General features: G+C 54.8%; 2 protein-coding genes across 13 annotated transcripts; one reads left to right on the plus strand and one right to left on the minus strand.

The window, feature by feature from the left end:
* Positions 1-418: 418 nt before the first annotated feature.
* On the minus strand, positions 419-9129 carry TAF1C (TATA-box binding protein associated factor, RNA polymerase I subunit C). Of its 10 annotated transcripts, XM_063612497.1 has the most exons (16): positions 8964-9107; positions 7369-7648; positions 6915-7053; positions 5765-5846; positions 5478-5575; positions 5314-5403; positions 5146-5219; positions 4276-4514; positions 4011-4127; positions 3810-3927; positions 3656-3727; positions 3370-3505; positions 3085-3228; positions 2212-2386; positions 1988-2125; positions 419-1891 (listed from the first exon to the last, which is right to left on the minus strand). In XM_063612497.1, exons 3-16 carry the CDS (start codon positions 7050-7052, stop codon positions 981-983), a joined length of 2532 nt encoding a protein of 843 aa, XP_063468567.1. In that variant the 5' UTR covers position 7053; positions 7369-7648; positions 8964-9107; the 3' UTR covers positions 419-980. The 10 variants fall into 10 exon arrangements, with proteins under 10 accessions (XP_063468567.1, XP_063468568.1, XP_055155696.1 ...); XM_063612498.1 differs by lacking the exon at positions 7369-7648 and having other exon boundaries at positions 8964-9129; XM_055299721.1 differs by lacking the exon at positions 7369-7648 and having other exon boundaries at positions 6915-7124; positions 8964-9120.
* A 3905-nt stretch (positions 9130-13034) lies between these two features.
* On the plus strand, positions 13035-18995 carry ADAD2 (adenosine deaminase domain containing 2). 3 transcript variants are annotated; one of them, XM_055299727.2, is made up of 11 exons: positions 13045-13517; positions 15875-16117; positions 16312-16452; positions 16778-16825; positions 16914-17039; positions 17105-17285; positions 17368-17535; positions 17653-17882; positions 17963-18206; positions 18483-18603; positions 18698-18995. In XM_055299727.2, the coding sequence occupies exons 1-11, from the start codon at positions 13109-13111 to the stop codon at positions 18800-18802; spliced, it is 2016 nt and encodes a 671-aa protein (XP_055155702.1). In that variant the 5' UTR covers positions 13045-13108; the 3' UTR covers positions 18803-18995. The 3 variants fall into 3 exon arrangements, with proteins under 3 accessions (XP_055155704.1, XP_055155702.1, XP_055155703.1); XM_055299729.2 differs by lacking the exon at positions 15875-16117 and having other exon boundaries at positions 13035-13517; positions 17135-17285; XM_055299728.2 differs by lacking the exon at positions 15875-16117 and having other exon boundaries at positions 13048-13517; positions 17135-17285; positions 18462-18603.
* Positions 18996-27752: the final 8757 nt, after the last annotated feature.

A 27752-nucleotide genomic window follows, 5' to 3' on the forward strand; every position in this document is an offset into this window, starting at 1 on the left:
TTTGTGAGGCACGTGCAATTCCTTTCACTAGCCACCCTGAAAAAAGACCTTTCTCTTATTGTGTCATCAGAAACCAGACAGACCCGGGTCCCTGCAAAATCTCGAGTATTTTCCCCACAGGAAAACAGAATCTTCCATTGCAGCTAGAGAAACTCCGAGGAAGAGGGACTTGATGCTTTAGACATCAAAATAAGAAGGGGAGGAAAGAAAGGGGGGAGTCTGTGAGGCACAACAGAGAATTCTTCCAAACTGACGTGACCATGATCCTCTGCTCAGAGGGCACTACTGAGAGCCCACAGGTGCCAGACCCATGTCCCGAGGGAGAAGGAACATCAGCCATCATCTCTGTGCATGAGCTCAGTGTCAGATAGTAGCTGTGGCGGGACGCTGTCCAGCCTAAAAAGTATGACCATTCCAATTCATCTTCAGCTGACAAGTTTATTTAATCCCTGAACCTGGATCCAAGGCATCTCCCTGTACAAAACATCAGACTGGGGCAGAGATTGACAAAGCAACCCAAAACAGCAGCTGCCGACCGCCGCTGTGCCCACCTCATCAGCAGCTCTGCAGGAGCCTCACTCCACCCTAACGAAACACAAGGAGCCAGCACTACTGGCCCCCATTTCACCAGACAGGAAGGCATGAGAACTGAGGGACCTGCCTGAGGCCCCCACAGCTAAGGCGCAGCGGAGTCCTGCCTCCCGGCACAGACTAGAATCCCAGCAACACAGGCCCGTTGGCACCTCCAACCTGCCTTTCGGGATGATCTTCAGGCAAATATACAAAATACAAAAGAAACTACTATTGTATTTTGTTGCCCTGTCCCTTCAACTTGGCTCCAAACTGCTTGGCTCATCATCACAGTGGCCTCCAGAAGGTGGCGAGCTCTGCTTCTCAAGTTTCAACTGTGGAAGGCACATCTGGTCCCGGAGGAAGGATGAGGGGCTCTCTGGGGCTTCAGGGCAGCCCACCTTGCGTCATCAGAAGCCCATTCGAGGCTTCTTCCGGAGAGGCTGAGAGCCAGAGAGGACGGGTGTGTGCTGCTCGGAGCGAGTGGCCCGGACGCTAGAGGCCTGGGAGGAGGGGGGTGTGGCGGCACAGCCTGGGGTGTCCCTTTGGGGTGGGAGCTTGGCCATGTAGTCACGGAGCATGTGCCGCCGCTCTGATGGGATGCCCTGGACACACACGTTCGGAGTCAACTCCTGGGAGGGCGGGGTCACGGGGGGCAGGGGCACAGCATCAGCAGGTGGCCACTCAGGGCTGTGAGGGGGGCTGGTGTCCTCTGAGGGGTCCACATGGCCACTGAGCGAAAAGGTGCTGGACAGCTGGGTCCGGCGCTTGGGCCGCCTGCTCTGTCTCTCGGGCCCTGAGGTCCTGCCCTGCTGCCTCTCCCACCAGGCAGCCCCTCGGCCTGCCCAGGCTTCCCCCAGGCGCTCACTGAGCTTGTCCTCTGGGCCTGACTCGGGTGCAGGGGGTGGCTCTGCCGAAGGGAGGGAGCCCAGGTCTCTCTGCAGCAGGAGCCGCCCTTGGGCCATGGCCTTGCGGAGCACACCCAGCCGCTGCCCTTCCTCTCCCTCCCTCCGCAGCTCTGTGCTACCCAGCAGCTGGCGGTGGGTGAAGGTGGGTGCCGTCCACACAGGAGGAGCCAGGGGCACTTTGAGCAGGGCCTTCAGCCACTGGCTGCAGCCGGCAGTGTCCTGGGAGGTCCAGGAAGCTGTGGGGGCATGCAAGTCAGGTTGGGTGTCGCCGGGAGGCCCGGCATCTCTGCGGAGGCTGGAGTCCATCTGGGGGCGGAGCTGCTGGTAGAAGACATCTCCCGCCGCCGAGAGCTGGAAGAGCACCAGGCCTGGTGTGGGCGCCGAGGGCACGGGCGGGACGACGGCAGCCAGACCTGCCGACGGGAATGACAATGACCTCCAGGGCCTAGCGCGGGGAGGGGATGTTTTCCACTGCGCCCCCCCAAGCTCACTCCCCTGCCCCAGCAGACCTATGGTCGGTGCTTTCAGGCGCTCCTGCAGCCGCCACTGGATCTTAGGCTCCAGCAGAGGAAATGCAGGGAGGGAGTCGGTCCTGGAAGGAAGAGACTGGGGGGGGCCTGCCAGGCGGGGCACTGACGCCCCTTCTCCTGAGGAAGGACAGACAGCTGAGGCCCTGTACAGGCCCCGACCGCCCCATCTCCCACACGCCACCCACCCTGGCCTGGACCCTCACCTGCCAGGTGCAGCAGCTGCAGCTGCCCACCCTGGCCTCCGAGGAGCAGGGGCTGCACGCAGCTGGGCCGGGGCGGAGGCAGCAGTTGGGCCAGCAGGAGCGGGGAGGGGAGGCCATGGTTCCACTTCAGCATCGGTACCATGGGAAGGCGCTCGTCCACTAGGTAGAGAGAGAACTGGGGCCCGAGAAAGGAGGGAGATGTGGCCGAACTTGGGAGCTGAGCTGAGCAGTGGCTCTCCAGGCCCCATGTGGCTCTCTGGGTGAGTGCAGAGCCCTGAGGGGCAGCAGCATCTCCCATCAGCCTCCACGTGCCTCTTAGACCGCACCTGCCAGCCCTGAACAGGTGCCACTTCCTTCACCAATTCTGACCAACAGCCCAGTGGACAGACAGAACAAGTGGGAAAGGGGTGCTCAGAAGAGGTGTGGGGGAGCCTTGCCAGCAGAAACCTGCCCGGCCTTCCCGAAGCCACCCCCACTCTCCTGACCCCGGAGCCTGTGCTCGAGGCACACCTACGAACGTCCCCAGGAGGGTGGGTGGAGGACAAACCTGCTTCCTCAGAGCCCCCACCTCCTGCACCGCAGAAACTGTCCAGCTCTGCACGGAAGCGCCACCCTGAGGCCCCTCCTCCCCTGCTCCATCCCTGGCTGCACCTCGAAGCCCTACTAAGGGGAGGCCCTGGGAGAGCTTCCCCACCTGCCTGTTAGCACCGGCTGTGGGATCCACTGCGTGTTTGGGCCACAGATTTATCCAGGGTTGAGTTTGGTTTGCTGGGTGGTTGTCTGGGCCCAGCAGAGCCGCTGGTAAGCAGCAGCCTCTAGTGACCATCTGAGACAGAGCAGAGGCAGGGCGGGGCGGTGTTGTGTGCCACTTACCTGGGTACAGACGAGATGGAGAGTAGGGGGGAGGCATTTGGGGCTGGAGTGCCCCAGGTACTGGGTGAGCAGGACACGTTCCCCTTTCTGGCACGAAGCCTCTGCCCCCAATCGAAAAAGCAACAGACCACAGCCCGGCGGGCCCTGGAAGAGAAACACAGCGTCAGCCCTCCCCACAGTCCCAGGCCCATGACGCTGTCTTCGCCCAGGCCGCAGCCAGCCTGGGACTCACCGCTCTGCGGCTGCTCCCGCAGTCGGGGCAGGTCTCCCGCTGCCACCCCATACCTGAGTGTCAAGCATCTTCACTCCAGTGCGGTCACCCACAGTCAGCACCCGAGGGTGGGCAGTGAAGTCTGCCCAACGCCAGGAAGAGGAGTCCCGGAACACAAGGGTCTCAGGGTCCTTGTAGATTTGCTGCAGCCTTGGGGAGACAGGCAAGCCATGGGCAGGGGGACAGGCAAGCCACGGGCGGGGGGACAGGCTGATGTGGAAGGGGCTCAAGGGTCGTGACATGCTGAACAGGGCAGAGTTCAGTTGGTTAGGGTGGGGGTTTCACAGGAAGCGGCAATACCCGTCCTCGGGGCTCCACAGGCAGACAGCTCCCGAGCGGCTGCAGATGGCGAGCTCCCCGGGCAGATGAGGGCTACAGGGCAGGAATGCATTCACATCGGGCTGCTACCCCTGCCCCCAGCCCCTCCTCACTGACCAACCTGACTCCCCCTCACCTGAGGCCGATCCCTGTGGCCCCTTTCTCCACCTGCATTGCCTGCAGAAGGGTTGGCTGCCACTGTTTACCAAACTTCCACACGGCACAGTGGTAGTCAGAGCGGACGGCCAGCAGAGCTGAGCAGGGATGGAAAGGGTCAGGGGTCAGGGGTCAGGTAGCAGGTCAGCCAGTGAGGGAGGAAAGTGTGTAAGGGCCTTACTTTCTCCCTGGACGGTGCATGTCACCACCTGCCGGACAGGTCCCTGGAGCTGGATGCGTCCAGGGTTCCCAAGGAATTGGGGATTGTCACCTGGGGTCAGAACGACCTCTTGGAAATCTGGGCCTCTCACTAAGGATCAGTGCACGAGCTATGGTCACTGCAAACCCCTCCCCCCAAATTCCTGCCCTTCTCTGGACCATGCCAAGAGCACCTCCTCTGCCAGAGGGGAGCCCACTGGAATCTCCTGTCTCGCAAGAAAGGATACGCAGCCTGTCCAGGGCGCCTCCAGCAGGGTAGACCAGCTGCCCGAACTGGGGTGTCCTTCCAGGCACCCAAGCCAGCGCGCCCCCAGTGCAGGCCTCATCCAGAAGCAGCTGCTCCCACCGCAGCACCAGCTCCTCATGCAGCAGCTCTGCCAAGTGGCTCGCCACTGATGTGCCCAGGATGGGGCCCCCGAGGATAGAGAAGCGGCGCTGTCGGTTGCTGAGGTAAGCCCAGGGACACCTGGGGACCAGAGAACAGCAGGAGGATCACTCAGTGGCACTCAGGGGAGGACAGGTCCCATCCCAAGGAGACCAAGTGCAGTGGACACATTTCTTATTTCCCTAGAATTTCTTCCTTTGGGAAACCACCCCATCCTGTTCCCATGCCCCGGAAGCAATCGTGTGACCCAGAGCTGGCCACCAACAATATTCCATTGCCCTCGCCATAGTGACTGGTTCACAGATGGGTGTGAGACCCAAGCCAAGCCAACCAAAGTCCTTTCTGGGACTTCTGGTGCCTCAGGAAGGATACTGGCTCTTTCCTTAGATCATAAGCCATCTTGCTGCTACCTAGAGACAGCCTGTCTAGGAACTGTGCAGGGAGAGGCAAGTGGACGAGAGAGTAAAGAGAGACACAGCTCTATGAACATTATTTGAACATCTGGATGCAGCCGTACCTGAAGTCCACAAATGTAAATCTGCTTTCCCCTGAGATGATTTGGAGTTGGAAGTCTGGTACAAGAAAGTACAGCTCAGACCGCATGGAGCAGGGGGGAAGTGGGTATGACGGAAAGCTGGATGTGCATCCTAGCACCTCCTACATCCCCACCACCAGCTATGCCTATCCATCTCCTTTCTCATTAGCCACTTGCCCCCAGGGCTGGTGTCCACCGAGGTCCTGAAGCAGCTTCTTCACACTGACCACTGTCTTCTTCTTAGTGCGGCTCTGCATGGAAAGGCCTTGTCAAGCTCACACACCCTCGAGTTCACCCCTGAAGGATAGCAGGGAGTCCCTACCCCTGGCGTCACGGGCCACTCACCCCTGCTCCCTCCAGCTTGAAATTCTCCAGCATCAGCTTCCCCAGGGGTGCAAAGGCTACGTCTCCATGATCCCAGAGGAACCGGCTGATCTGGGAAGAGGAGGAGGCCAGGTCGCTAAGCAGTCTCCAGGCTACGCAGCACTGTCCCCCGTGGGCCCACTCACCTGCTCAGTAACATCCAGCACGACTCGGGGCCGCTTCCGATACCGGTACCCTCCACGGAAAAGCAGGTCCCGGGCAGTCAGGCCAGGGTCCCAGGGATCTGAGAAGGAGGTTACGGAAAGGGCTGGGGAGGGTACAGGAGTGCGGCCAGATGCCCTGTGTGACTGGAGGTATCCAAGGGCCCTGAGCGGGCACAGGCTTAGCAGGGAGAGGAAGGTCTCAGGAGCGAGAGAAGCGGGAAGAATAGGGGGAGCAGTGTGGAGTGAGCCCGGGGGAATGAGACCCTTACCGACGAGGGGAGGCAGCATGGGGAGAGGCCCAGGGGTTGCCGGCTCCCACAGCAGGTCCTTGGTCACATGCAGTGCCCGATTCTGAAAGGAGGACAATCACAAGGACAGTATCATGATGGGTGCCTTCCCTGGGCCAGGCTGTGCGCAGGCATTCATCTTTTATCAACTCATCCAATCCTCACGACAATCCTGCAAAGCTGGGATTACTGGCATCGTCATTTTACTGATGAAGAAACTGAGGCACACTGCCACCTGCCCCAGATGACACAGCCAGTCAAGAGAAGAGCTGGGATGTGAACCCAGGCAGCCTGACCCCAGAACTCATGTTTCCGACCTCCATCCGTGCTGGCTCTCAAAGAAGGAAGCCCCTCATGCCACCAGTGGCTGGTCCGCATCCCACTTAACCTCACTTCCATTCAGGAGACCTTGCAGTCACTCTGGGAGCCCAGCAGGCGGCTCCACCTCCCTTTGCTGGGCTGGCCTGAGATGTTTCAGCTCAAACATTCAGGGGACAAAAGAGCTAGCAAACCAGACTCCCAGAGAAGCCCCAATTTGACGCCAGACCTTCCCTTGTAAGGAGGCCATCCCTGACCCCCGTTCCCCAAGCCTCCGCTCCACTGTCTCTTTATTTGCTCGCTCACTTGCCTCTGCCAGGCTTCATTCCTAGACAGGGTGTTTCCAAGGGGAACTAGGTGGCTGAGGATTCCAAGTAAAGGGCCAGTGTCCCTCCAGAGGCACCAGAAACCCTGGCAGGTCTATCCTCCCCTCTCCCAATCCTACTGTGCTGTTTCAGCATCCTTCTTGTTTCATTCCAAGCTCTGATCACATTTTGTAAACACCTTATCCATTGGATAAAGTGCACTTGTTTATTCTCGCTCAACTCAGCTCTCCCTTCCAGGAAGGGAGGGGTCAACTGACTGATTCAGGCAGCATTCTCAGGGTCTCATAAGGGACCCGGCATAGTGGGGGCATCCGTCTAGGGATGGCAGGGTAGCCCATGTACCCCAGAAAAGGTGGCACAGCCTGTGTCTCAGCAGACTCGTGTGAATACCACCACTCTGTGGCCTTGTCAACTGGTGTGAATGTGAGACGGGGGACCCAGGGAAGGGTTGCCCCTGGAGCTGCCAGGGCCCCTGCCTCCATCCTCACCTCTGAGTTCTGGGGCTGGGCCTCTGGCAGAGTCAGCGCGTCTTGCCAGCTGCACATGAAAGAGAGGTCAGGGACGTCGCTCAGACCAAGGGGGCCAGTCATAAACAACGCAGGGCGGAGGGTGCCGGGGAAGTCCATCCTGGAAGCAAGGACCAAGCACCACACTGGTCACCTCGAGAGACTGGAAGCTGGTAAGGGGCACCAGAGTTCCTGAGGAGTGAAAAGCGCACTATGGGAAGCATATGTTCTTTGAGGAAGCAGTTAACAAAAAACAAATATGTAGCCCAAGGCCAAGCAGTAATGAGAACTGTATTAAAGCCAAGCACCCGTCCAGGAGAAGAGGATCTAGTAATGGGCTGAGGGCGTGGTTTCAGCAAAGCCAGCCAGGAAAAGCCTCGTTGAGAAGGTGGCCTTTGAGCACAGCCTGAACCTACTGAAGGAGAGAACCACGTACACAACTGGGAAGAGGGTTCCAGGCCAAACGGTCAACAACTGTGAAAATCCTAGAGCAGTGAAGTGTGTGAGAAAACGAGGCAGCCAGAGTGAGCGAGGTGGAGAGCGGTGGAGATGGAGTCAGACAGACGGCAAGGGGCAGCCTCTCTCACAGCTCATAAGTGCCGTCATCATACATTTACAGACTACACCCCCAAGACGCTCGAGTTACTCCACAGCCAGGGACTGCATCTCAGCATCATCTTCCTACTGTCCAGAACAGTGCCTCCCAGAAAAATGCACTACGGGTTGAATAAAAATAAATTTCTATCACAAGGGTCCGGGCGCGGTGGCTCATGCCGGTAATCCCAGCACTTTGGGAGGCCGAGGGGGGCAGATCACCTGAGGTCGGGAGTTCGAGACTTGCCTGACCAATGTGGAGAAACCCGGTGTCTACTAAAAATACAAAATTAGCCGGGCGTGGTGACGCATGCCTGTAATCCTAGCTACTCGGGAGGCTGAGGCAGAATTCCTTGAAGCCGGGAGGCGGAGGCTGCGGTGAGCTGAGATCGCGCCATTGCACTGCAGCCTGGGCAACAAGAGCGAAACTCCATCTCAAGAAAAAAAAAATTATATCACAAGGCTTTCGTAAATGCAGTCCTCTAGAGGTATGAGCAGCCATAGCATCCCTCCTTTTTAATTAACAAAAATAACAGGGGCAAAAGTAACAGCAGCGCTCACTGACTAAGCGCCAGCATCTATCTGCCAGGCGCATGCTAAACGCTGCACTCTTCTATCGCTGTCCCTATTACGGAGTTCAGGAAACAAAGGCTCAGCAAGAACTTTAGTCCAACAGCTCTTAGCTGCCACAGCCAAGACTTGATTCCCATCCGATTCAGAGGCAGAGCTCTGAACCACTTGGCTCTCGAATGCACCGAAATGCAAACGTTAGCATTAGAGTCTCGCTAAACAAAAATCTTTTCCCTTTGGCCGGGTGCGGTGGCTCCTGCCTGTAATCCCACCACTTTGGGAGGCCAAGGCGGGCGGATCACTTGAGGCCAGAAGTTTGAGACCAGCCCGGCCAATACAGTGAAACCCTGTCTCTACTAAAAATACAAAAATTAGCCGGGCGTGGTGGTGTACACCTGTAATCGCAGCTACGGAGGAGGCTGGGCACGAGAATCGCTTGAATCTGGGAGGCAGAGGTTGCAGTGAGCCAAGATCATGCCACAGCACTCCAGCCTGGGTGACAGAGCAAGGTTCTATTTCAAAAATAAAATAGAAACAAAAATATTTTCTCTTGGAACCCCATAGCCTGAAACGATCCTAGGCAGGCGGAGGGCGCTGGTGGAGAGCACGACCCTACAAAAGCCCTCAGACAAGGCAGCCTCGACTTCCCCGGCCGGCTTCCCGCCCTCGCTGCTGGCTCTCCAGGACCCTTTAGACCCCCAAGGCTACAGAACTCAGTCGGGTCCGCACTAACGACAGGCCGGGGACTGCGAAACCTGAGCCTGCCGCGGGAACTGGGGATTGGGGGAGTCCCTCCCGTCCTACATCTGCGGGTCCACTCCTCTCGAACACGCCCAGTCCGGGGAGGGGGCGCATGCATGCACTTACGTGACCCTGGCCTCGTCGTGGTCGTCTGGAAAATGGGTCTCGGCGTGATGCTCGCCGGACCGTGGCACCACGAGGGAAATCTCAAGTAGAACCCCAGCTTTGGCACTCAGGATGGGTCAGCCCCGCCGCCGCTACTCACGCTCTTCCGGTTTGGACCGGAAGTGTCTCCTGGGGAGGCAGGAAGTCCCACCTCCCAGCCAGGTCTGTTAGGGTCCTGGCGCGCCCCCTCCCGGGAGGAGAGGGAACGGGCGTGCAGGCGGCGCGTGCGCAGCGGAAATAAAGCTCCCTTGAGTCTCAATAGTGGAGATCGTCTGGAGTTAGGTTCGAATCCCACATCTACTCCACCAATTTCCTCAGAGTTGTATTAAATTAATCATCTAACGAACTCCCAGAGAACACCTACTATAAGCCAGACCTGTATTTGTCAGTAGGTATTCTACTGATTGTCCTTAAATCCCAAGAAGCGGGCTTCACAAATAAGGGTACAAATACCTCCTGAGAGTGAAGCTTTTCCAGGGGTGGTCAGGCAGGGAGAGCTTTAGGCAGTGGTCCTCTTACTCTAGCTAGTGTGCGTCAGCAGTAGCACCTGGGGGGCTTGTTAAAACACAGTCTCCAATTCGGTGGGTCTGGGGTGGGGCCTGATAATTTGCCTAAGTTCCCAGGTGATGCTGATACTGCTTATCTGGGGGCCGTGCTTCAAGAACCACTGTCCAGTCATAAACCTTACCTTACCGTTATCCTAACATAGTACTTCTCAAACTTGAGTGAGCCTTAGAACCACAAGGGGGGCTTGTTACAAGTTTGCTAGGCTCCACCCTACCGCTGCCCCCCGAGTTGCTGATTCAGTAGATCTGGGATGTGGCCCAAGAGTCTGCGTTTCTAGCAAGTTCCCGGATGATGCTGGTCCAGGGGCCATACTTTGAGAACCATTGCTTTAAAGAATCAATTTCCAAATTCTCAGCTGTCATCTATATCTTTATTTTTTTGAGATGGAGGCTAGAGTGCAATGGCGCGATCTCGGCTCACTGCAACCTCCGCGTCTTGGATTCAAGCAATTCTTCTGCCTCAGCCTCCTGAGTAGCTGGGATTACAGGCCTGCGCCCCCATGCCCGGCTAATTTTTGTATTTTTAGTAGAGACGGGGTTTCACCATGTTGGTCAGGCTGAGTCTTGAACTCCTGACCTCAAGTGATCCGCCTGCCTAGGCCTCCCAAAGTGCTGGGATTACAGGATGAGCCACTGCACCTGGCCTATATTGTTTTTATCTGGAAGTCTTTACCTGGACTAAAAGTGTCAGCAGGGCTGTGTTCCTTTTGGGAGGCTCTAAGGAAGAGTCCCCTGTCTTACCTTTTCTGGCTTCTGGAAACTGCCTGCGTTTCTTGGCTCATGACCTCTTTTCATCTTCAAAGCCAGCAATGCCAGTCGGATTCTTCTTATGAGGCCATCTCTCTGGTTTTGACTCTTCTGTCTCCCTCTTTCCCATGGATGGACCCATGTAATTATAGTGGGCCCGCCCAGGTAATCCAGATAATCTCCCTATTTTATTTATTTTATTTTTTTGAGACAGGGTCTCACCCTGTCGCCCAGGCTAGGGTGCAGTGGTACCATCATGGCTCACTGCAGCCTCAACTTCCCAGGCTGAGATGATTCTCCCACCTCATTCTCTCAAGTAGCTGGGATTACAGGCAAGCACCACCATGCCTGGCTAATTTTCTTTCTTTTTTTTTTTTTTTTTTGAGACAGAGTTTCACTCTTGTCACCCAGGCTGGAGTGCAGTGGTGTGATCTTGGCTCACTACAACCTCCACCTTCCAGGTTCAAACGATTCTCCTGCCTCAGCCTCCCAAGTAGCTGAGACTACAGGCATCTGCCACCACATCCAGCTAATTTTTGTATTTGTAGTAGGGACGGGGTTTCACCATATTGGCCAGGCTGGTCTTGAACTCCTGACCATGTGATCCACCCGCCTTGGCCTCCCAAAGTGCTGGGATTACAGGCGTGAGCCACCACGCCTGGCCTAATTTTTGTAGTTTTTGTAGAGATGGGATATCATCATGTTGCCCAGATTGGTCTCAAACTCCTGGACTCAAACTACCCTCCCACCTCAGCCTCCCAAAGTGCTGGGGTTACATGTGTGAGCCCTATTTTAAAGCCAGCTGATTAGCAACCTTCCTTCCACCTGCAACCTTAATGCCCCTTTGCCAAATAATATACTCATAGTTTCTGGGGATTAGGCTGTAGACATCTTTGGGGGAACCATTATTTTGCCTACCACACTAATATTCTACATTACCCTTATAAAACACCTATCCAGCTTTGGCACTGGGAGGCCAATTCCATTTCTTCCTTCCCTCCTTTCTCTGAATAAGCCATTATCAATTTGCTTTTGTAACTGACATATACTTAACATGCAGTAAAGCACTTTGGGAGGCCAAGGTTGGAGGGTTGCTTGAGTTCAGGAGTTCAAGACCAGACTGGTCAACAGAGCAAAACCCCCATCTCTACAAAATTTTTTTCTAAAAAGAAAATTCCCTGGTGCCACTTTCCAGTCAATACTTTCTTCAAGAGGGAACCACTATTTGGACTCTTATCACCATAGATTAGTTTTGCCAATTCAAGAACTTTACATAAGTGGAATCATGGAGAGGATGTGTCTGGCTTCTTCCACGCCATGTGCCTAATAGATTCACCTGTGTTGTGCACGCAGCTGTTGGTTCCTTTTTAAATTACTGAGTCATGCTCCATTGTATGAAGATACCATTGATTTGTTCATACAACGTCCTGTTGGTGAGCGTTTGGGTCGTTACTGGGTTTGATGGCTTTGTGGAAGCCTCTCTGTGGATATGTGCAGCCCTCAGTTCATTTCTGGACATCTGCTGTGCTGTCCCTTCACTCTCCTGGGCCTCATCCCACTCTCTGGGCTGCACACACATGCAAAATGGAATTGTTCTTCCTGATGTCAATCCTTGACATGTTGGGGAGGCTGACTACCCAGCCCACCACACCTGCTTCTTCCAAGTCAAAGGTTCTGGGAGGACTCCACCACCCGGTCCTCAGATGCCCCAGCATCCTCACTGTCACAATCCTGGAGAGCGCTGCCACGCGCAGCTTCAGCAGCAGCAGCAGCAAGCACTGTGACGAATCTTACACTGGTCATGCTTTCCCAAGTTAGTGGCTACTGTAAGACTCCGTTAAACTTCCAGCCTCCTTCAAGCAAATACGCGTTGCATCACAGTAAGCCTCGTGTAAATTGTCTTTATCCCTGTCTTCATCTTATTTTTCCTATGTCTCTTGATCTGTAGCTCCTCACTTTAAACAATTGTTATCTTGTCATATTTGTATGAATCGACTTAAAATCCCTTCTTGGGGGGAAAAAGGCAGAGTATCACATGGCTATTTTTAAAAAAAATTTTATTTATGTATTTTTTGAGACGGAGTCTTGCTCTCTTGCCCAGGCTGGAGTGCAGTGGCGCAATCTCAGCTCACTGCAGCCTCCTCCTCCCAGGTTCAAGCGTTTCTCCTGCCTCAGTCTCCTGAGTAGCTGGGACTACAGGTGTGCACCACCACGCCTGGCTACATTTTGCATCAAATGGCTAATTCTTGGCCTCAGAACACTTATGTTTGGCTTCAGAAAGGCCTGCAGTGAAATTTTATATCCAACGATCCTGCTGACAGTGTGAACCCCTAATTCCTGTGTTGAAGTCTCCAGGCTCAGCCAGTGAAGCAGCTGAGCAGCCTGCGATGTGGAGGTGCCTAGGGGCCTAGGACAGGAGCTAGAGTGTGAAACTGGACCTGAGGGCTCCAGATACTCCTCCCCCGCCTTCCAGGCTCCGGGACCACCCACGGTTAAAGAAGCAGCTGCTACAGCAACCCCTCACCCCCCCGCCGGAACTTTCATCCAGGCCATGGGACGTTGGTCTCAGCCATAAGCATCCAAGCTGCCGCAGTTGGGAGACTGGCCTTCCCATTGGCAGGGTGTACTGTCCATCACAGATCTAAGGGCTCTCATTGGCCAGCGGTATGGCAGCGGTGGAGCTCACCACGCTTTATCCGCGTGCTCCCCACGTGAAGGCACCCGCCCTGCGCGTGTGAAAGGGCGAGAGCAGCGCTAGATAGGGCCCAGCGCCTCAGATCTTCGTTGGTGGCCATGGCTTCGGCTTCTAAGGGCGCTGCCGACGGCAGTGGCAGGAAGCCCCGCCTGGCTGCATCGTTGCCGATCAGTCCGGAGCCCCGCCCCTGGCGACCGCTACCCGCCCAGGCCCAAGGTGCCTGGGAGCCCGCGCCCGCGATGGACTACGCGGAGGGCGGGTGGCCCCAGGTCTCGGTGCTGAGGGACATTGGGCCTGAGGCAGGGGCCGGAGGCGGGGAACCGGGGGCAGCCCGGGCATGGGAAAACTTGGGAGAACAGATGGGGAGGGCCCCGAGGGTCCCTGTGCCCCCCGCAAGGCTGAGCCTGCTGCTCAAAGACCCACCTGCCAGCCAGGCCGTGTCCTTGCTCACGGAGTACGCGGCCAGCCTGGGCATCTTCCTGCTCTTCCGGGAGGACCAGCCACCAGGTGAGGCCGGGCCGGGGCGTGGGTGTGCCAGAGGGCAGAGCCACAGAGAGTGGGTCCTAGGACGTGGGGAGGGGGTCTGGGGAAGGTGGACTTTGGTCCCTATGCCCAGAGACACCGCCAGAGCAGGACCTGGCCTGAGCTTGGGACCTTGGGGTGGACCCTGCTGTGAGCAGCGATCTCCAAGGATCATCAGCCACACCAGATGCTCAACTGTGAAAGGGTCATGGCAGGTGAACGTTCTTCCCACCCGACTTCCAGGGAGGTTAAGGCCCCCTGGTATTTCTGCATACGTTTTTAGAGCCACTTAACATGCAATTTAAGTTGCCATGCTAGCACTGGAGATACGGGAATGGAAGCCACTCTCCTGACTTAAAGACGTTATTAAGCACAGTTTGGTAAGGGTAATGAATACCGTGTACATGATACAGAGGTAAACCGTTATTTCCTCTTCTTCAGTACATACCCCTCAAATCCCTTAACTCAGAGTGGTTGTTTTGTTTTGCGTTTTGGATTTTTTTTGAGACAGGGTCTTACTCTGTTGCCCAGACTGGAGTGCGGTGGAACAAGCTTCCCTCACTGCAGCCTCCGCCTCCTAGGCTCAAGTGATACTCCCGCCTCAGCCTCCCAAGGAGCTGGGACTACAAGTGGACTCCACTACACCTGGCTAATGTTTGTATTTTTTTTATAGAGATCATGTGGTTTTACCATGTTGCCAAGATTGTTCTTGAAGTCCTGGGCTCAAGCTATCCGCCCTCCTGGGCCTCCAAAGTGCTGAGATTACAGGCGTGAGCCACCACAGTTGGCCCAGAGTTTTAATTTAAAAGTTAATTGCAGACATTATGCTCCTTACCTGTAAATACGTTCACGTTTTTTTGTTTGTTTGTTTTTCTTTTTTCTTTCTTTTTGAGATGGAGTTTCACTCTTGTAGCCCAGGCTGGAGTGCAATGGCACGATCTCAGCCCACTGCAACCTCTGCCTCCCGAGTTCAAGCGATTCTCCTACCTCAGCCTCCCGAGTAGCTGGGATTACAGGTGTCCACACCAAGCCCGGCTAATTCATTTTTGTATTTTTAGTAGAGATGGCGTTTCACCATGTTGGCCAGGCTAGTCACAAACTCCTGACCTCAGGTGATCCGCCCACCTTGGCCTCCCAAAGTGCTGGGATTATAGGCATGAGCCACCTTGCCCAGCCCTCTTTTTTTTTTTTCTTTGAGACAGAATCTTGCTCTGTCACCCAGTTGGAGTGCAGTGGTGAGATCTCAACTCACTGCAACCTCTGCCTTTCAAATTTCAACGATTCTTGTGCCTCAGCCTCCTGAGTAGCTGGAATTACAGACTTGTGCCACCATGCCCAGCTAATTTTTTTGTGTTTTAGTAGAGATGGGGTTTCACCATGTTGGACATCCTGGTCTTGAATTCCTGTCCTCAGCCCCAAAAAGTGCTGGGATTACAGGAGTGAGCCACTGTGCCCGGCCTCATGTATATTTCTTAAAAACAAGGGCATCTCTTATGTAACTACAATACAGTTATCAAATCCTGGAAATTTAACATTGATATAATACCATCTTCTAATTTCTATTCACATTCAAATTTTGCCAGTTGTCCCAGTAATGACCTCATGGCCATTGTTTCCCACCCCAGTGTGGCGTTACAGTTAGCTGCCACGCCTCTTTAATCTCTTAGCTGAAACAGTTGCTGTCTTTGTCTTTCACAACTTTGATGTCTTTGAAGAGTAAGGGCCGGTAGTTTTGCAAATCTCCTTCAGCTTGGGTTTGTCTGTTTCCTCAGAACCGAGTTCAGGTGATGTGTTATTGAAGTGATGTCGAGTCTTTGGCCACGCATCTCACCAGGAGGTGTGCGATCTTGGTTTGTCCCGTGGCGATGGGAGCTGTGGGGATTTGACTAGGGTGGCATCTACCAGGTGTCTTCACTTTCTCCTTTGTGCTGAATAGTCATCCAGGGGAGGCATTTGGAGATCATGTAGATATCCTGTCCCCATAACATTGTCACTTGTGGTGTTAGAAAATCATGCTTTGATGGTTCTCCCCAGAATCAGTCGCTGTTAGGATGGCAGCCATGTGCTGGTTTTCTAAGGCCAGCATCCCTTCCGCATCTGTCTGTGGTTGCTGGTTTTGATGCCCGTTGAGAGCAGACAGATCTCAGTGCTCGTGAGGAATGCTGAAACGGGTTCCCTTCCAAAAGGGAAATCCCCAGAGGGGCAGTCCTTGGGAGAAACAATTTAGCAGCAAGTACTGTGAAATTAAATAACCCTGCACCTTTGACCATGTGATCCCAGTTCCAGATTTTTCATCTCTCTTTTGTGTTATAAATAACATCAAAAATGATACTGTTTCATAGAAAAAGTGTTCAAATATAGAGCCCCTGGAGGAGAGGAATTGAAACCAATGTGTCTGTGGCAGGTGGGAGTGCTCAGAGCCTTCCTCCTGAGAACAGGGTGGCATGGGCTCTGGAGAGGGGACCTGGATTTGGGTCCTGACACAACTTGGGCAAACCGCCTGCCGTTTCTGCTCATCTGTGAAATGGAGTCATGCATCCCTGTTGTGGAGGAGTTGGCTGAGGACTTGGTTGAGTCAGCGATGGGTCACAGCCTGCAGAGGCACCCAAGGATGTGCGCTGCATGGGGTGGCGATGGAGCCCGGTGGAGGAAGGGAAGGGCGGTCAGGGTCTCATTTATTCTGGCCGTCCTCGATGTCAGGTGTCAGGAGGAGGCAGAGGTGGTACCTGTCACAGGGCGAAGGCCAGCGGGCTCCTTCCTCACCTGGCTCCTTCCCCAGGTCCCTGCTTCCCCTTCTCTGTGAGCGTGGAACTGGATGGGGTGGTCTGCCCTGCAGGCACTGCCAACAGCAAAACAGAGGCCAAACAGCAGGCCGCGCTCTCTGCCCTCTGCTACATCCGGAGTCAGCTGGAGAACCCAGGTAATGGAGGGAGGGCCAGGCCGCTGAGCCGCAGCTGGGGACAAGAGGCCTGAGGCCGGCAGTCTTGTGGGGAGTCTGAAGTGACTGTGCGTGTGAGCAGGAGGTGGGTTGCTGCACGAACCATCTGAGCATCAGGACATCACCTGCAGGGAGCTGGGGCGGGGGACATGTGCGGGTCCCTGCTTTCATGTCCTCTGGGGACACTGGGGGTGGAATGTCCTGTGTCTGGAAGATGAAAACTTCCTCTCCCCGCCTCCTTGGCTTCCTGAGGGATGGAGGGTGGGCCTTGGCACCCACACCAGCCTGCCGTCCTTGCCTCTTCCAGAGTCCGCCCAGACCTCCAGCCGGCCTCCACTGGCCCCGCTAAGCGTAGGTAGGTGAGCTCTCGCGGACCCAGGCTGTAGTGTCGAGGGGAGAGGCGTGGGCCCCCCTTCTACCTGCATTCTCTCGCCCTGGCGCAGAGAACATCCTGACCCATGAGCAGCGCTGCGCAGCGTTGGTGAGCGCCGGCTTTGACCTCCTGTTGGACGAGCACTCGCCATACTGGGCCTGTAAGGGGACCGTGGCTGGAGTCATCCTGGAAAGGGGTAGGGATTGCCCCAGCCCCGGCCCTGGCCCCCTGGGAAGGGCCCCCTGAAGCTCCTTGCCTTAGGCTGGGCTGTCTCTGCCCCTTCCTGCACAGAGATCCTGAGTGCCAGAGGCCACGTGAAGGAGATCTATAAGCTGGTGGCCCTGGGCACCGGCAGCAGCTGCTGTGCTGGCTGGCTGGAGTTCTCAGGCCAGCAGCTCCACGACTGCCATGGCCTGGTCATCGCCCGCAGGGCCCTGCTGAGGTGAGGGCAGTGGGGTGGGCGCCTGACAGCAGCCTTTGCCAGGACAAGATCTTCCCAACCGCCCTCTGCCTGTCCCTCCTAGGTTCTTGTTCCGGCAGCTCCTGCTGGCCACACAAGGGGGCCCCAAGGGCAAGGAGCAGTCCGTGCTGGTCCCCCAGCCGGGGCCTGGACCCCCATTCACCCTAAAGCCCCGTGTCTTCCTGCACCTCTACATCAGCAACACCCCCAAGGGCGCAGCCCGTGACATCTAGTATGCAGGGCACCTGGGGCAGGCGGGGGATGGGGCTCCCTCGGTTGGGCTGCTGGGTGGGGGCCAGGGTCAGAAGAGCGGCCGTGACGCTGGTGTCTGTCCCCTCCCGGCCCACAGTCTGCCCCCCACCTCGGAAGGTGGCCTCCCGCACAGCCCGCCCATGCGCCTGCAGGCCCACATGCTTGGGCAGCTGAAGCCTGTGTGCTACGTGGCGCCCTCGCTCTGTGACACCCACGTGGGCTGCCTCTCAGCCAGCGACAAGCTGGCACGCTGGGCCGTGCTGGGGCTGGGTGGTGCTCTGCTGGCCCACCTGGTGTCCCCATTCTACAGCACCAGCCTCATCCTGGGTGAGCACGTGGCAAGGGCTGGGGGGTGAGAAGGGAGGGCACGGAGGTCACTTACCTTATCCTGTCCCTTCTCCCTGCAGCTGACTCATGCCACGACCCTCCGACTCTGAGCAGGGCCATCCACACCCGGCCCTGCCTGGACAGTGTCCTGGGGCCATGCCTGCCACCTCCCTACGTCCGGACTGCCCTGCATCTGTTTGCAGGGCCCCCGGTGGCCCCTTCTGAACCCATCCCTGACACCTGCCATGGCCTGAGCCTCAACTGGAGCCTGGGGGACCCTGGCATCGAGGTTGTGGATGTGTCCACCGGGCGTGTGAAGGCCAAGTGAGACGGGCCCCTGGGGCCGGGCTGAGGAGGGGTCCTGGTGATGGAGGGCTCCATGCATGAGCTTCCTCACCTCAGTCTAATCCCAGCGCAAGCCTGTAGCTCAACCCCTTGGCTCAACCCCTTACTAGCTCTGCAGTGGTGGCCACACCTCTGCCTGCCCTGTGACTCCTGTGACATTGTCACAGTGTGAGAGGAGGTAGTGTGAGGTGTGTAGCAGGCCTGCTGGTCCAGCTTGTATCTCTCTGATCTCAGTGGCATCCTCTCTTTACCCAGTGCCACTCTGGGGCCTCCCTCCCGTCTCTGCAAGGCCTCCTTTCTCCGGGCCTTTCACCAGGCGGCCAGGGCTGTGGGGAAGCCCTACCTCCTGGCCTTGAAGACCTACGAGGCTGCCAAGGTCGGTTCCTCCCAAGTCCCGGTCCCTCTCCAGCCGTGCAGTCCCTGCCCCCTGCAGGTACACCTCTCACCCCACCTCTCATCTCCCGCCCTAGGCTGGGCCCTACCAGGAGGCTCGCCAGCAGCTGTCTCTCCTCCTGGACCAGGAGGGCCTGGGGGCTTGGCCCTCGAAGCCACTGGTGGGCAAATTCAGAAACTGAAGCCAGCCTCGGCGGGACCAAGGTCCCGGAGCCAAGCTGTACCCCTGCTGGGGGAGTGCCCTATCTGAGGAGGGTTGTGGGGAGAACATGGGTTGTGCAGGGTGAAACTGGGGCTGGAGGGGAAGGAGGGGCCTCCTGTGGTTGGGAAGCTGCTGCTGCACGTTTGGGCTTGAATAAAGAAGTATTTCTGGTCCCTGTGTGTGTAGTTGGCTCTGTGTGTGTGTGTGTGTCTGTGTGTGTGTGTGTGTGTGTGTGTGTGTTGGGGTGGCCAGGGGCCCTTTGTTTGTGGGGAGAGCCCCTCACTCCTCCTTTTGGAAGCCCTGTGTTCACTGGGTTCCCACCTGGATCCTCTCACTGAGCCACTGAATTGTCACCAGAGCCCCTGTTCACAGGGCTGGAGGCAGGTTTAGGAGGGGAGATGACCTCCCCTGGTTCCTCTTGTTTTCCAGCCTGTGTGCTGGAGGAGACCACTGAGGCCACAGGTGGTGGGTGTTGGAAAGGGCGGGAGGGCAGGCTGCTTGTGGGTGTGAGCATTTTATTTGGTTCTCTGGCCACTATTGGGCCTCCAAATCCTTACCTTTCTGGGCGCCCAGGATGTGTGGGAGCGGCAGAGAACACCCTTCCCTGGTCAGAGCTTCAGCTGCCCTGGCCGTCGAGGGTGCTGTGGGGGTCTGGGCAGCCCCATGTTGAAGGGCGCAGGGAGGGCATGAGCAGCATCAGTCCTTTCCCTGGGCTGCCCGGCTGTTTGACCTGGGCGAGGCATTGGACCGCTACAGCCTGCGTCTTCCACTGTGGAGAGGGACAGTGCTCCTGCCCGGTGTGGGCTCGGCAGTTCTCTCTCCTTTCCCCCCAGGGTAGCATAGTAAGCCCACATGGCAATCAGGCACTCGGTTGACTCTGGACGGGGAGAGAAGATGGTAACACTAAAAGCATGTGCGCGCACGCGCACACCCACACATGCACACACACCTGGAGCCTCTCCAGCATGGGCACTATATCCGTTGAGCCAGGAGCACAACAGCTTTGAAGTCCAGGGACCTGGGGCCAGGGATGGTAAAGGACCATGGCCAGCCCTGTGACCCCCACCCTGTGACTCCCTCCCTGCATCCCCAGCAGTTGCAGTTTCAGAACCATAGGCTGCTCTCCCATGTGGGCCTTGGGACACTGGTCAAAGATGGTGTGATGGTTAACTTTGTGTCAACCTGACTGGGCCAGGGGATGCCCAGATGGCTGGTAATGCATTATTTCTAGGTGTCTGTGGGGTGTCTCTGGGAGGGATTAACATCTGATCATTGGGCTGAGTAAGAAGATTGCGCTCCCCAATGCGGGCAGGCACCATCCAATCCACTGAGGGCCTGCAAAGAACAAGCAAGCAGAGGAAGGTGAGTTCACTCTCTCCCCTTGAGCTGGGACATCACAACTCCTGGGTCTCTGGCCTTCAGACTTGGACCAGGACTCACGCCATTGGTTCTCCCAGTTCTCAGGCCTTCGAGTTTGGACTAGAACACCACCACCTGGGCCCCTAGCACTCACACAGCAAATGGTGGGACTGCTTAGACTCCGTATCATGTGAATCAATGCCTTGCAATACATCTCTATATATCCTGTTGGTTCTGTTTCTCTGGAGAACCCTGACCAATGCAGACAGCTCCCTCCAGAGCTGTCACTCAGGGCCAGGCCTGATGTTGAAGTCGTGAGATTGGGTCCTCTCCCTCCAACCCCCTTTTGTCTCTGCCACTGGGTGTGTGTGTGTGGCCGTGGCCATGGCCAGCCACTCAACCTCCGTGCATGTGGGTTGACTCATCTTGAGAAATAATCAGAGGGCTGGTCTCAGGGGTGTGTTCCTGGCCAGCCTGCCCATCCGCGGGCCTGGGCTTTCCCTCTGCTTTCACTGGGCTCATGCTGTCTCCTTTCCCCACAGTGACGATGACATGGGAGAATCTGAGGGAGGTGGGGTAGAGGAAACAGCACCAGTGGACAGATCAGATAGCTCCAGCAGGCCCCGGCCTGATGCGTGGCGTATCTGTTCTGTTTTCACCTCCCACAGCTCACCATGATAGATGCAATCATTGCCTCAGTGTAGAGGTGAGGAAACTGGCAAGGTGCAGTTAGGTAACTTCTACAAGAGCCTCCAGCACCTGAGGTGGGCTGGAGCTGTGGTAATGTGCAGGCTGCCAGGCTTCCAAGCCCTTCAATTGCAGTCACCACCCAGGGCTGCAGCTGGATTTCCTTACATGACCTTAGATGAAACTCTGAACCTCTCTGAGCCCCAGTTTGCTCATTTATAAAACAAGGACTGGGTGATATCCTTCCTAAGGTTCCCTCGCGTTCTGTGCTCTGCTGTTTCCCGACTGCTGCAGGAGGTCAGGAGGATGCCCAGTGCTATTACAGGAAAGAGCTGCAGGCTGGCAGGCTGCGGGGAGGCGAGGCTGGAGCTGGGGGCATCAGGCTGGGAAAATGGCAGGCGGGAGGGCTGGAGAGGGGAGCTGAGGCAGGAGGAGCTGCAATTTACATGTGCAAAGGACAGGACGTGAGCCCTTGCTGAGGGAGGAGGACTACAGAGAGAGGCATTTGCACCAGCCGGAAGGGTCCACGGGGCCTGGAAAGCCAGGAAAGCACCGATTTCTTGTTTGAGAAGAAAGGATTTTTACCTTTAGTTTTTGCTTTTTTAAAAAAACAAAAAACAAACAAAAAACACTTCTCAGGCCAACCTTGAAATAATGATTTCTCATGGCTCTTTTTTTTTCAGGGATGGAGCGGGGGGTTTAAAAACACCCAAGCCTATTAGCCTGTGTGTTACACATTGTTTTCCCCAGGACATAACTTAAATTGATTTACTTTTTGTACTGCAGTAGTAACTACAACCAAATCTGGAAATATACCAGCCATTTCAAACTTCAGTTTGAGGCAATGAGCGTTTTGGTGTTCATTAATCACATAATCACTGCGTAAACAAGTTATTCAAATCGACATTAACTCTGTTGTGTTCCACCAAATAAGTAATATTTGTCCTCACATTGCATAAATCTGCTTGTCCAATGCTTTCCTCCCAAGACAGTCTTTTCATGACATCAGAGTCGCTCAGTTCTTCTGACTCAGCTTGTTCATTACTGCGGGGTGATGATGAAAGCTACTTTTGAAATGCGGATCTGTTAATGTCCAGTTGGCTGTATCTCCTCTGGGTGTAAGTTTTGCCAACAGTAGCATATTTGAATTGGGAAGTGATGTAATTTCACTTGGCACAAGTGCTGTCTCCTCTGAGTGCCATCCCGTCACTCCATCCTTCCTCCTGCAGCTCAGGGCACTCTCTGTTCCGTGCTGACCTGTGTCTTGTCTTCACTCCGGGACAGAGTGTGCCGAGTGGAAGCGTGGACCTGGGAAGTCTCTGGGAGGCCAAGGTGCCGCTCCGTCTCCCCAGTCCTCAGCCTCCCCAGTTGCCAACTGAGACAGGATCACAGACATGCAGCCGGCAGGGCCATGGTGAGATGAGGTGGGAAGCGCGCCTGGCACTGTTCGTGGCTCTCTCGGCAGCCCTCAGCACTCACTGTCTTCAGGCCTGTCTGCCAGCAGCTCCCAGCATGGGGCCTTGTGCATTTCTCTCCATCTCCTCCTGTGGGGTCTCCCACATAGAAGGTGCCCAACAAACAAGCACTGAATGGAAAATTAGTTAATGAGAGGATCACTGGCAGGAGTGTAACCCACCCCTATATAGAGAGACCAGAAACCCTGTCCTCAAAACCCTGTAGAAGACACTTCGAAAATTTCCACTGTGCTCTGAGCCCTTTTCCTATGCCCTGGAGCAGTCAGTGAGGACCTAGAGAAAAGTTAGTGAGAGTCTAGAGGAAAGCACATTGTTCCCCTGCCTCATCGTTTAGTGGTGAAATTACCTTTTTGTTTTAAAAGATACATATATTTGAGATTTATCTATCTATCTGTTGCCCAGGCTGGAGTGCAATGGAACGATCTTGTCTCACTGCAATCTCAGCCTCCCGGGTTCAAGTGATTCTCCTACCTCAGCCTACTGAGTAGCTGGGACTACAGGTGCCTGCCACCGTATCTGGCTAATTTTTGTATTTTTAGTAGAGATGGGTTTTCACCATGTAGGCCAGGCTGGTCTCAAACTCCTGGCCTCAAGTGGTCCATCCGCCTCAGCCTCCCAAAATGCTGGGAATATAGGCATAAGCCACCGCGCCCGGCCTAAAAGATGTTTTATATGTCCATTTTCCTGGGTATCCAGAGGCAGCAGGATGAAGTACCCTTCCCTCTGTGCCATGCACAAACATTAACTCAAATTGGAACACACACCTAACGCAAGAGCCAAAACTGCAAAACTCTCAGAAGAAAACATAATAGTAAAATTTTATGACCTTGAGTTAGGCAAAACTTTCTTAGATATGTCATCAAAAGCATCATGACAAATGAAAAAACAGAAAAATTGGGACTCCATCGAAATAAAAACCTTAGTGTTTCAAAGGGTATCGTCAACAAAGTGAAAAGAAAATTCACAGAATGGGAGGATATACTTGCAAATCATGTATCTGATAAGGGGCATATACCTACAATATATAAGGAACTCTTACAGCTCAGTAATAAATTCAACCCAATGAACAGGCAAAGGATGTGAATGGACATTTCTCCAAAGAAGATACTGAGGCCAGGCATGGTGGCTCGGGTGTGTAACCCCAGCACTTTGGGAGGACAAGGCAGGTGGATCACCTGAGGCCAGGAGTTTGACACCAGCCTGGCCAACTTGGTGAAACCCCATCTGTACTAAAGATACAGGAAAAAAATAGCCCGGCATGGTGGCAGGTGCCTGTAATCCCAGCTACTCGGGAGGCTGAGGCAGGATAATCGCTTGAACCTGGGAGGCAGAGGTTGCAGTGAGCCGAGACTGTGCCACTGCACTCCAGCCTGGGTAACAAGAGCAGAATTCCATCTCAAAAACAAATAATATTAACTAAGAAGATGCTCAAAAGGCAAAAAACACATGCAAAGACGCTCAGCACCACTAGCCATCAGGGAAATACACATCACCACGCTAATGACAGCCGGGGCTGTTGGTGCGCACATGTGGTCCCAGCTACACGAGAGGCTGAGGCAGGAGGATCGCTTGAGCCCAGGGGGTCGAGGCTGCGGTGAGCTATGATTCTGTTACCCTGTACTCCAGCCTGGATGACAAAGTGACATCCTCTCTTAAATAAAATGCGGTATCACTTTACCCCCACTAGGATGGCTATAATAAAAAAGGCAGATAATAGCAAGTGTTGGTAAAGATATGGAGAAATTAGAATCTTCATGCACTGCTAGTGGGAATGGAAAATGCTGCACCCTCTGCGGAACACTTAGGCAGTTTTTCAAATGATCAAACATAGTTAATATGTGACCCAGCCATTCCGCTCTTAGGTGTAAACTCAAGAGAACAAAATATATGTCCACTCACAGATCTATACACCAGAGTTCACAGAAGCACTATTTATAATAGCCCTCAAATGGAAACAATTCAAGTGCCATCGACTGATGAACGGATAAAGGAGATGAGGTTCATCCATATCATGGGAACTATTCAGTCATAAAAGGAGTGAAATAGTGACACATGCTACAACATGGGTCAACCTTGGAAACTTCATGCTGAGTGAAGAAAGCCAGACACAAAGGGTGATGTATTAGATGATTTCATTTACCTACAATATTCAGAGTAGACAGATTTGTGGTGGCCTAGGTCTGGGGGGAATGGAGGAATGGTGTGTGTGTGTCTGCTAATGGATGTGGGATTTCTTTTTAGAGTAATGAAAAATGTTCTAAAATTGAACATGGTGATGGCTGCACAACTCTCTGAATATGCAAAAACCATTGACCTGGATGGAGTTCCAGACTAGCCAGACCAACATGGAGAAACCCCGTCTCTACTAAAAAATACAAAAATTGGCCTGGCGTGGTGGCTCACACCTGTAATCCCAGAGGCCAAGGCAGGCGGACCACAAGGTCAGGAGTTCGAGACCAGCCTGGCCAATATGGGGAAACCCCATCTCTACTAAAAATACAAAAAAACTAGCCAGGTGTGGTGGCACACACCTGTAGTCCCAGCTACTCAGGAGGCTGAGGCAGAAGAATAGCTTGAACCCGAGAGGCAGAGGTTGCAGTGAGCCAAGATTGCACCACTGCACTCCAGCCTGGGTGACAGAGCAAGACTCTGTCTCAAAAAACAAACAAACAGTCTGAGTGTGGTGGCTCACACCTGTAATCCCAGCACTTTGGGAGGCCAAGGCGGGTGGACCATGAGGTCAAGAGATCGAGACCATGTTGGCCAACATGGTAAAACCCCATCTCTACTAAAATTACAAAAATTGGCTGGGTGTGGTGGCGTGCACCTGTAATGCCAGCTACTTGGGAGGCTGAGGCAGGAGAATCGCTTGAACCCAGGAGGTGGAGGTTGCAGTGAACTGAGATTGCACCACTGCACTCCAAACTGGTGACAGAGCGAGACTCCATCTCAAAACAAAACAAACAAAAACAAAAATTAGCTGGGCGTGGTGGCAGGTGTCTATAATCCCAGTTACTCAGGAGGCTAAGGCAGGAGAATCACTTGAACCCAGGATGTGGAGGTTGCAGTGAACTGAGATGGTGCCACCGCACTCCAGCCTGGGCAACAGAGTGAGACTCCATCTCGAACAACAACAAACCATTGATTTGTACACTTGGGTGAATGGTATGTTAATTATATCTCAGTAAAGTGGTTATGTAAAACAACTTAAAATTCCATTTTCTTGAAAGCCAGGGTTTCTACTACCACGCATTGCTATCTTGAAAGACCTGATCTTGGCCAGGCGTGGTGGCTCATGCGTGTAATCCTAGCACTTCTGGGAGGCTGAGGTGGGCAGACCACGTGAGACCAGCCTGGCCAACGTGGCGAAACCCCATCTCTACTAAAAGTATAAAAATTAGCCGAGTGTGGTGGCATGTCCCTTTAGTCCCAGCTACTTGGGGGCTGAGGAAGGAGAATCACCTGAACTTGAGAGACGGAGGTTGCAGTGAGCCAGGATCACACCACTGCACTCCAGCCTGGGCAAAAGAGTGAGTGAGACTGTCTCAAATTGAAAAAAGACCTGATCTTCCTGATGTCCTTGTGCCTGCCTTGGGTGCATGCTCGGACGCTATGGCAACAAAAGCCGGGTGCTGCGGCTCTCATAGGAGTTTATTCCCCACAAGGCAGTTTGAAGTAGACGGTCCGGGACTGGACGGGTGTCTGCTGCCCTCATCTTGAGAAGTGGCCTCCTCTTATAGCTGACCCACAGGTTCCTCATCCCCCTGCTCACTTTCCTGGTGGTCCAGACTCAGTCACAGGCCATACCTCACCACAGAGGTGGCTGAGAAATGAGTCTAACTGCAGCTCCGTAGGTTTCATTACTAACAGGACAGTGCGGGCTGCTGGGGAATGGTGTTGGCAGGGTCAGTGGTCTTTCTCACAGGGTGCTGGGAAGGACTGCCAGGCCCTACCCTGCTGGACCCCAGAGAAAGGCCTGGCCATGGCAAGGGAGCCTTCTGGCTGCATGGACCGAGGTTGCATGCCCAGCGTCACCCTGGGGGGTGCCACCCTCTATCCCCTCCTGCCCTGACCTCATCTCGTTACTCTGCTCTGTCAGTTTCTCTACTCCAGACACAATGGCTCCCATGATCAAGTATGTTCCTGCCTCTGAACCTTTGCATGTGCTGTTCCTCCTTCCCCAAAGTGTGTCCTCCAGAGGCCCCCACACCTCACTACCCTCCCTCCTCCAGGAATTCTCGAATGTCATGGCACAGTGAGGCTTTCCAGGGTCACCCTCTGCAAAATTGCAACCCCTGCTTAGCAATCCCCATGTGTCCCTGCTTTCTTCCTCATGGTCACTTGTCTCTTCTGTTCCTGGCTGGACCACCCAGGCCTGGAAGTGTGTCTGGCACAGTGAAGACTCTGGGGGAATGAATGCAGAATACATTTGGGAGCAACAGCAGCCGACAGTGCCGGGAATGCCACAGCCCAGCGGCCACAGCTTGGCACCCCAGCCACTTTCTGCAGCCTCACCCATGCCCAGTATCCTCTTCCCAGTCTGGAGTCCTCGTGCCAGCTAGTCCTGACACTCTCCCAGGGACCCTGGAGCTGGCTCATTTATTTTCCAAAGACCCCAGGGTCTCCAACTCAAACACAAGTATCCAGCACGCAAGAGCGGGTGTGAGGCTTCCTAGGCAGGTAGGTAGGAAGGCAGGGGCCAAACACTCCTTGTGAGCGAGACCGTGTCTGTTCCTCTGTTCACTGCCTTGTCCCTGGTGCTGACCACGGGGCTGGTGCACAGTGGCACTTGGCAAGATGAGGGAAGCGGGTACCGCTCCAGGGAAGGGATGGGCACTCACATTCACAGCACACCTCCTGCGCGTCGGGCCCTGAAGGGAGAAGGTTTTAGGACACACGCATACAGCTGAACAATGATTCCCAAGGTCACCAGGAAAAGGAGATGTTTCACTGCATAACAGAGGAGGTGTTGGCTGAGAAGACGTGAAATGTGGATGTCAGGGTGAGGTGGCGACTGGGTCTGAGTGCGTGTTTCTCCCTGTGAGTATTTGCTAATGCGATTTGGGAGCAGATTCTCCCTCCCAGAACGGCAGAGCAGCAGGGCCGGCCAAGGCAGCCGGAAAGCCCAAGCTCCTCACCCCCACCAGGGTCAGAAGCCAGTGCGGGTCTGGATGCTTCTGTGTGGCCGGCCAGGTCTCTCTCACGCAGGCCTCCATAACAACGGTTTCAGCACTGACCTAGCGGTTCAGTGAAATATTAAAAGCTGAGAGAGCCAGTGCCCTTCTGCAAAGGCTGGAATGTCACAAAAGCCCACCAAGAGCTTTGCCTGGGCCTTTCCTGGGCCTTTAAGCATGACAGGATCATGAAGGACTTCTTAACGGGACCCATTTAGATTCAAACAAGTCTTAC

Source organism: Symphalangus syndactylus, chromosome 11 (assembly GCF_028878055.3).
Source record: "Symphalangus syndactylus isolate Jambi chromosome 11, NHGRI_mSymSyn1-v2.1_pri, whole genome shotgun sequence".
Lineage (NCBI taxonomy): Eukaryota > Metazoa > Chordata > Mammalia > Primates > Hylobatidae > Symphalangus > Symphalangus syndactylus.

Excerpts from the sequence above, each read along its gene's own strand:
- ADAD2 (XM_055299727.2), top strand. The coding sequence starts at position 13,109 with ATGGCTTCGGCTTCTAAGGGCGCTGCCGACGGCAGTGGCAGGAAGCCC. Across the intron at positions 17,536-17,652 it reads GGCGCAGCCCGTGACATCTA|TCTGCCCCCCACCTCGGAAG; the intron begins GTATGCAGGGCA and ends CCCGGCCCACAG. Across the intron at positions 18,207-18,482 it reads ACCGGGCGTGTGAAGGCCAA|TGCCACTCTGGGGCCTCCCT; the intron begins GTGAGACGGGCC and ends CTCTTTACCCAG.
- TAF1C (XM_063612498.1), bottom strand. The coding sequence starts at position 7,052 with ATGGACTTCCCCGGCACCCTCCGCCCTGCGTTGTTTATGACTGGCCCC. Across the intron at positions 3,506-3,655 it reads CTGTGGAGCCCCGAGGACGG|GCTGCAGCAAATCTACAAGG; the intron begins GTATTGCCGCTT and ends TGTCTCCCCAAG. Across the intron at positions 2,387-3,084 it reads TCCATCTCGTCTGTACCCAG|TTCTCTCTCTACCTAGTGGA; the intron begins GTAAGTGGCACA and ends CTCGGGCCCCAG.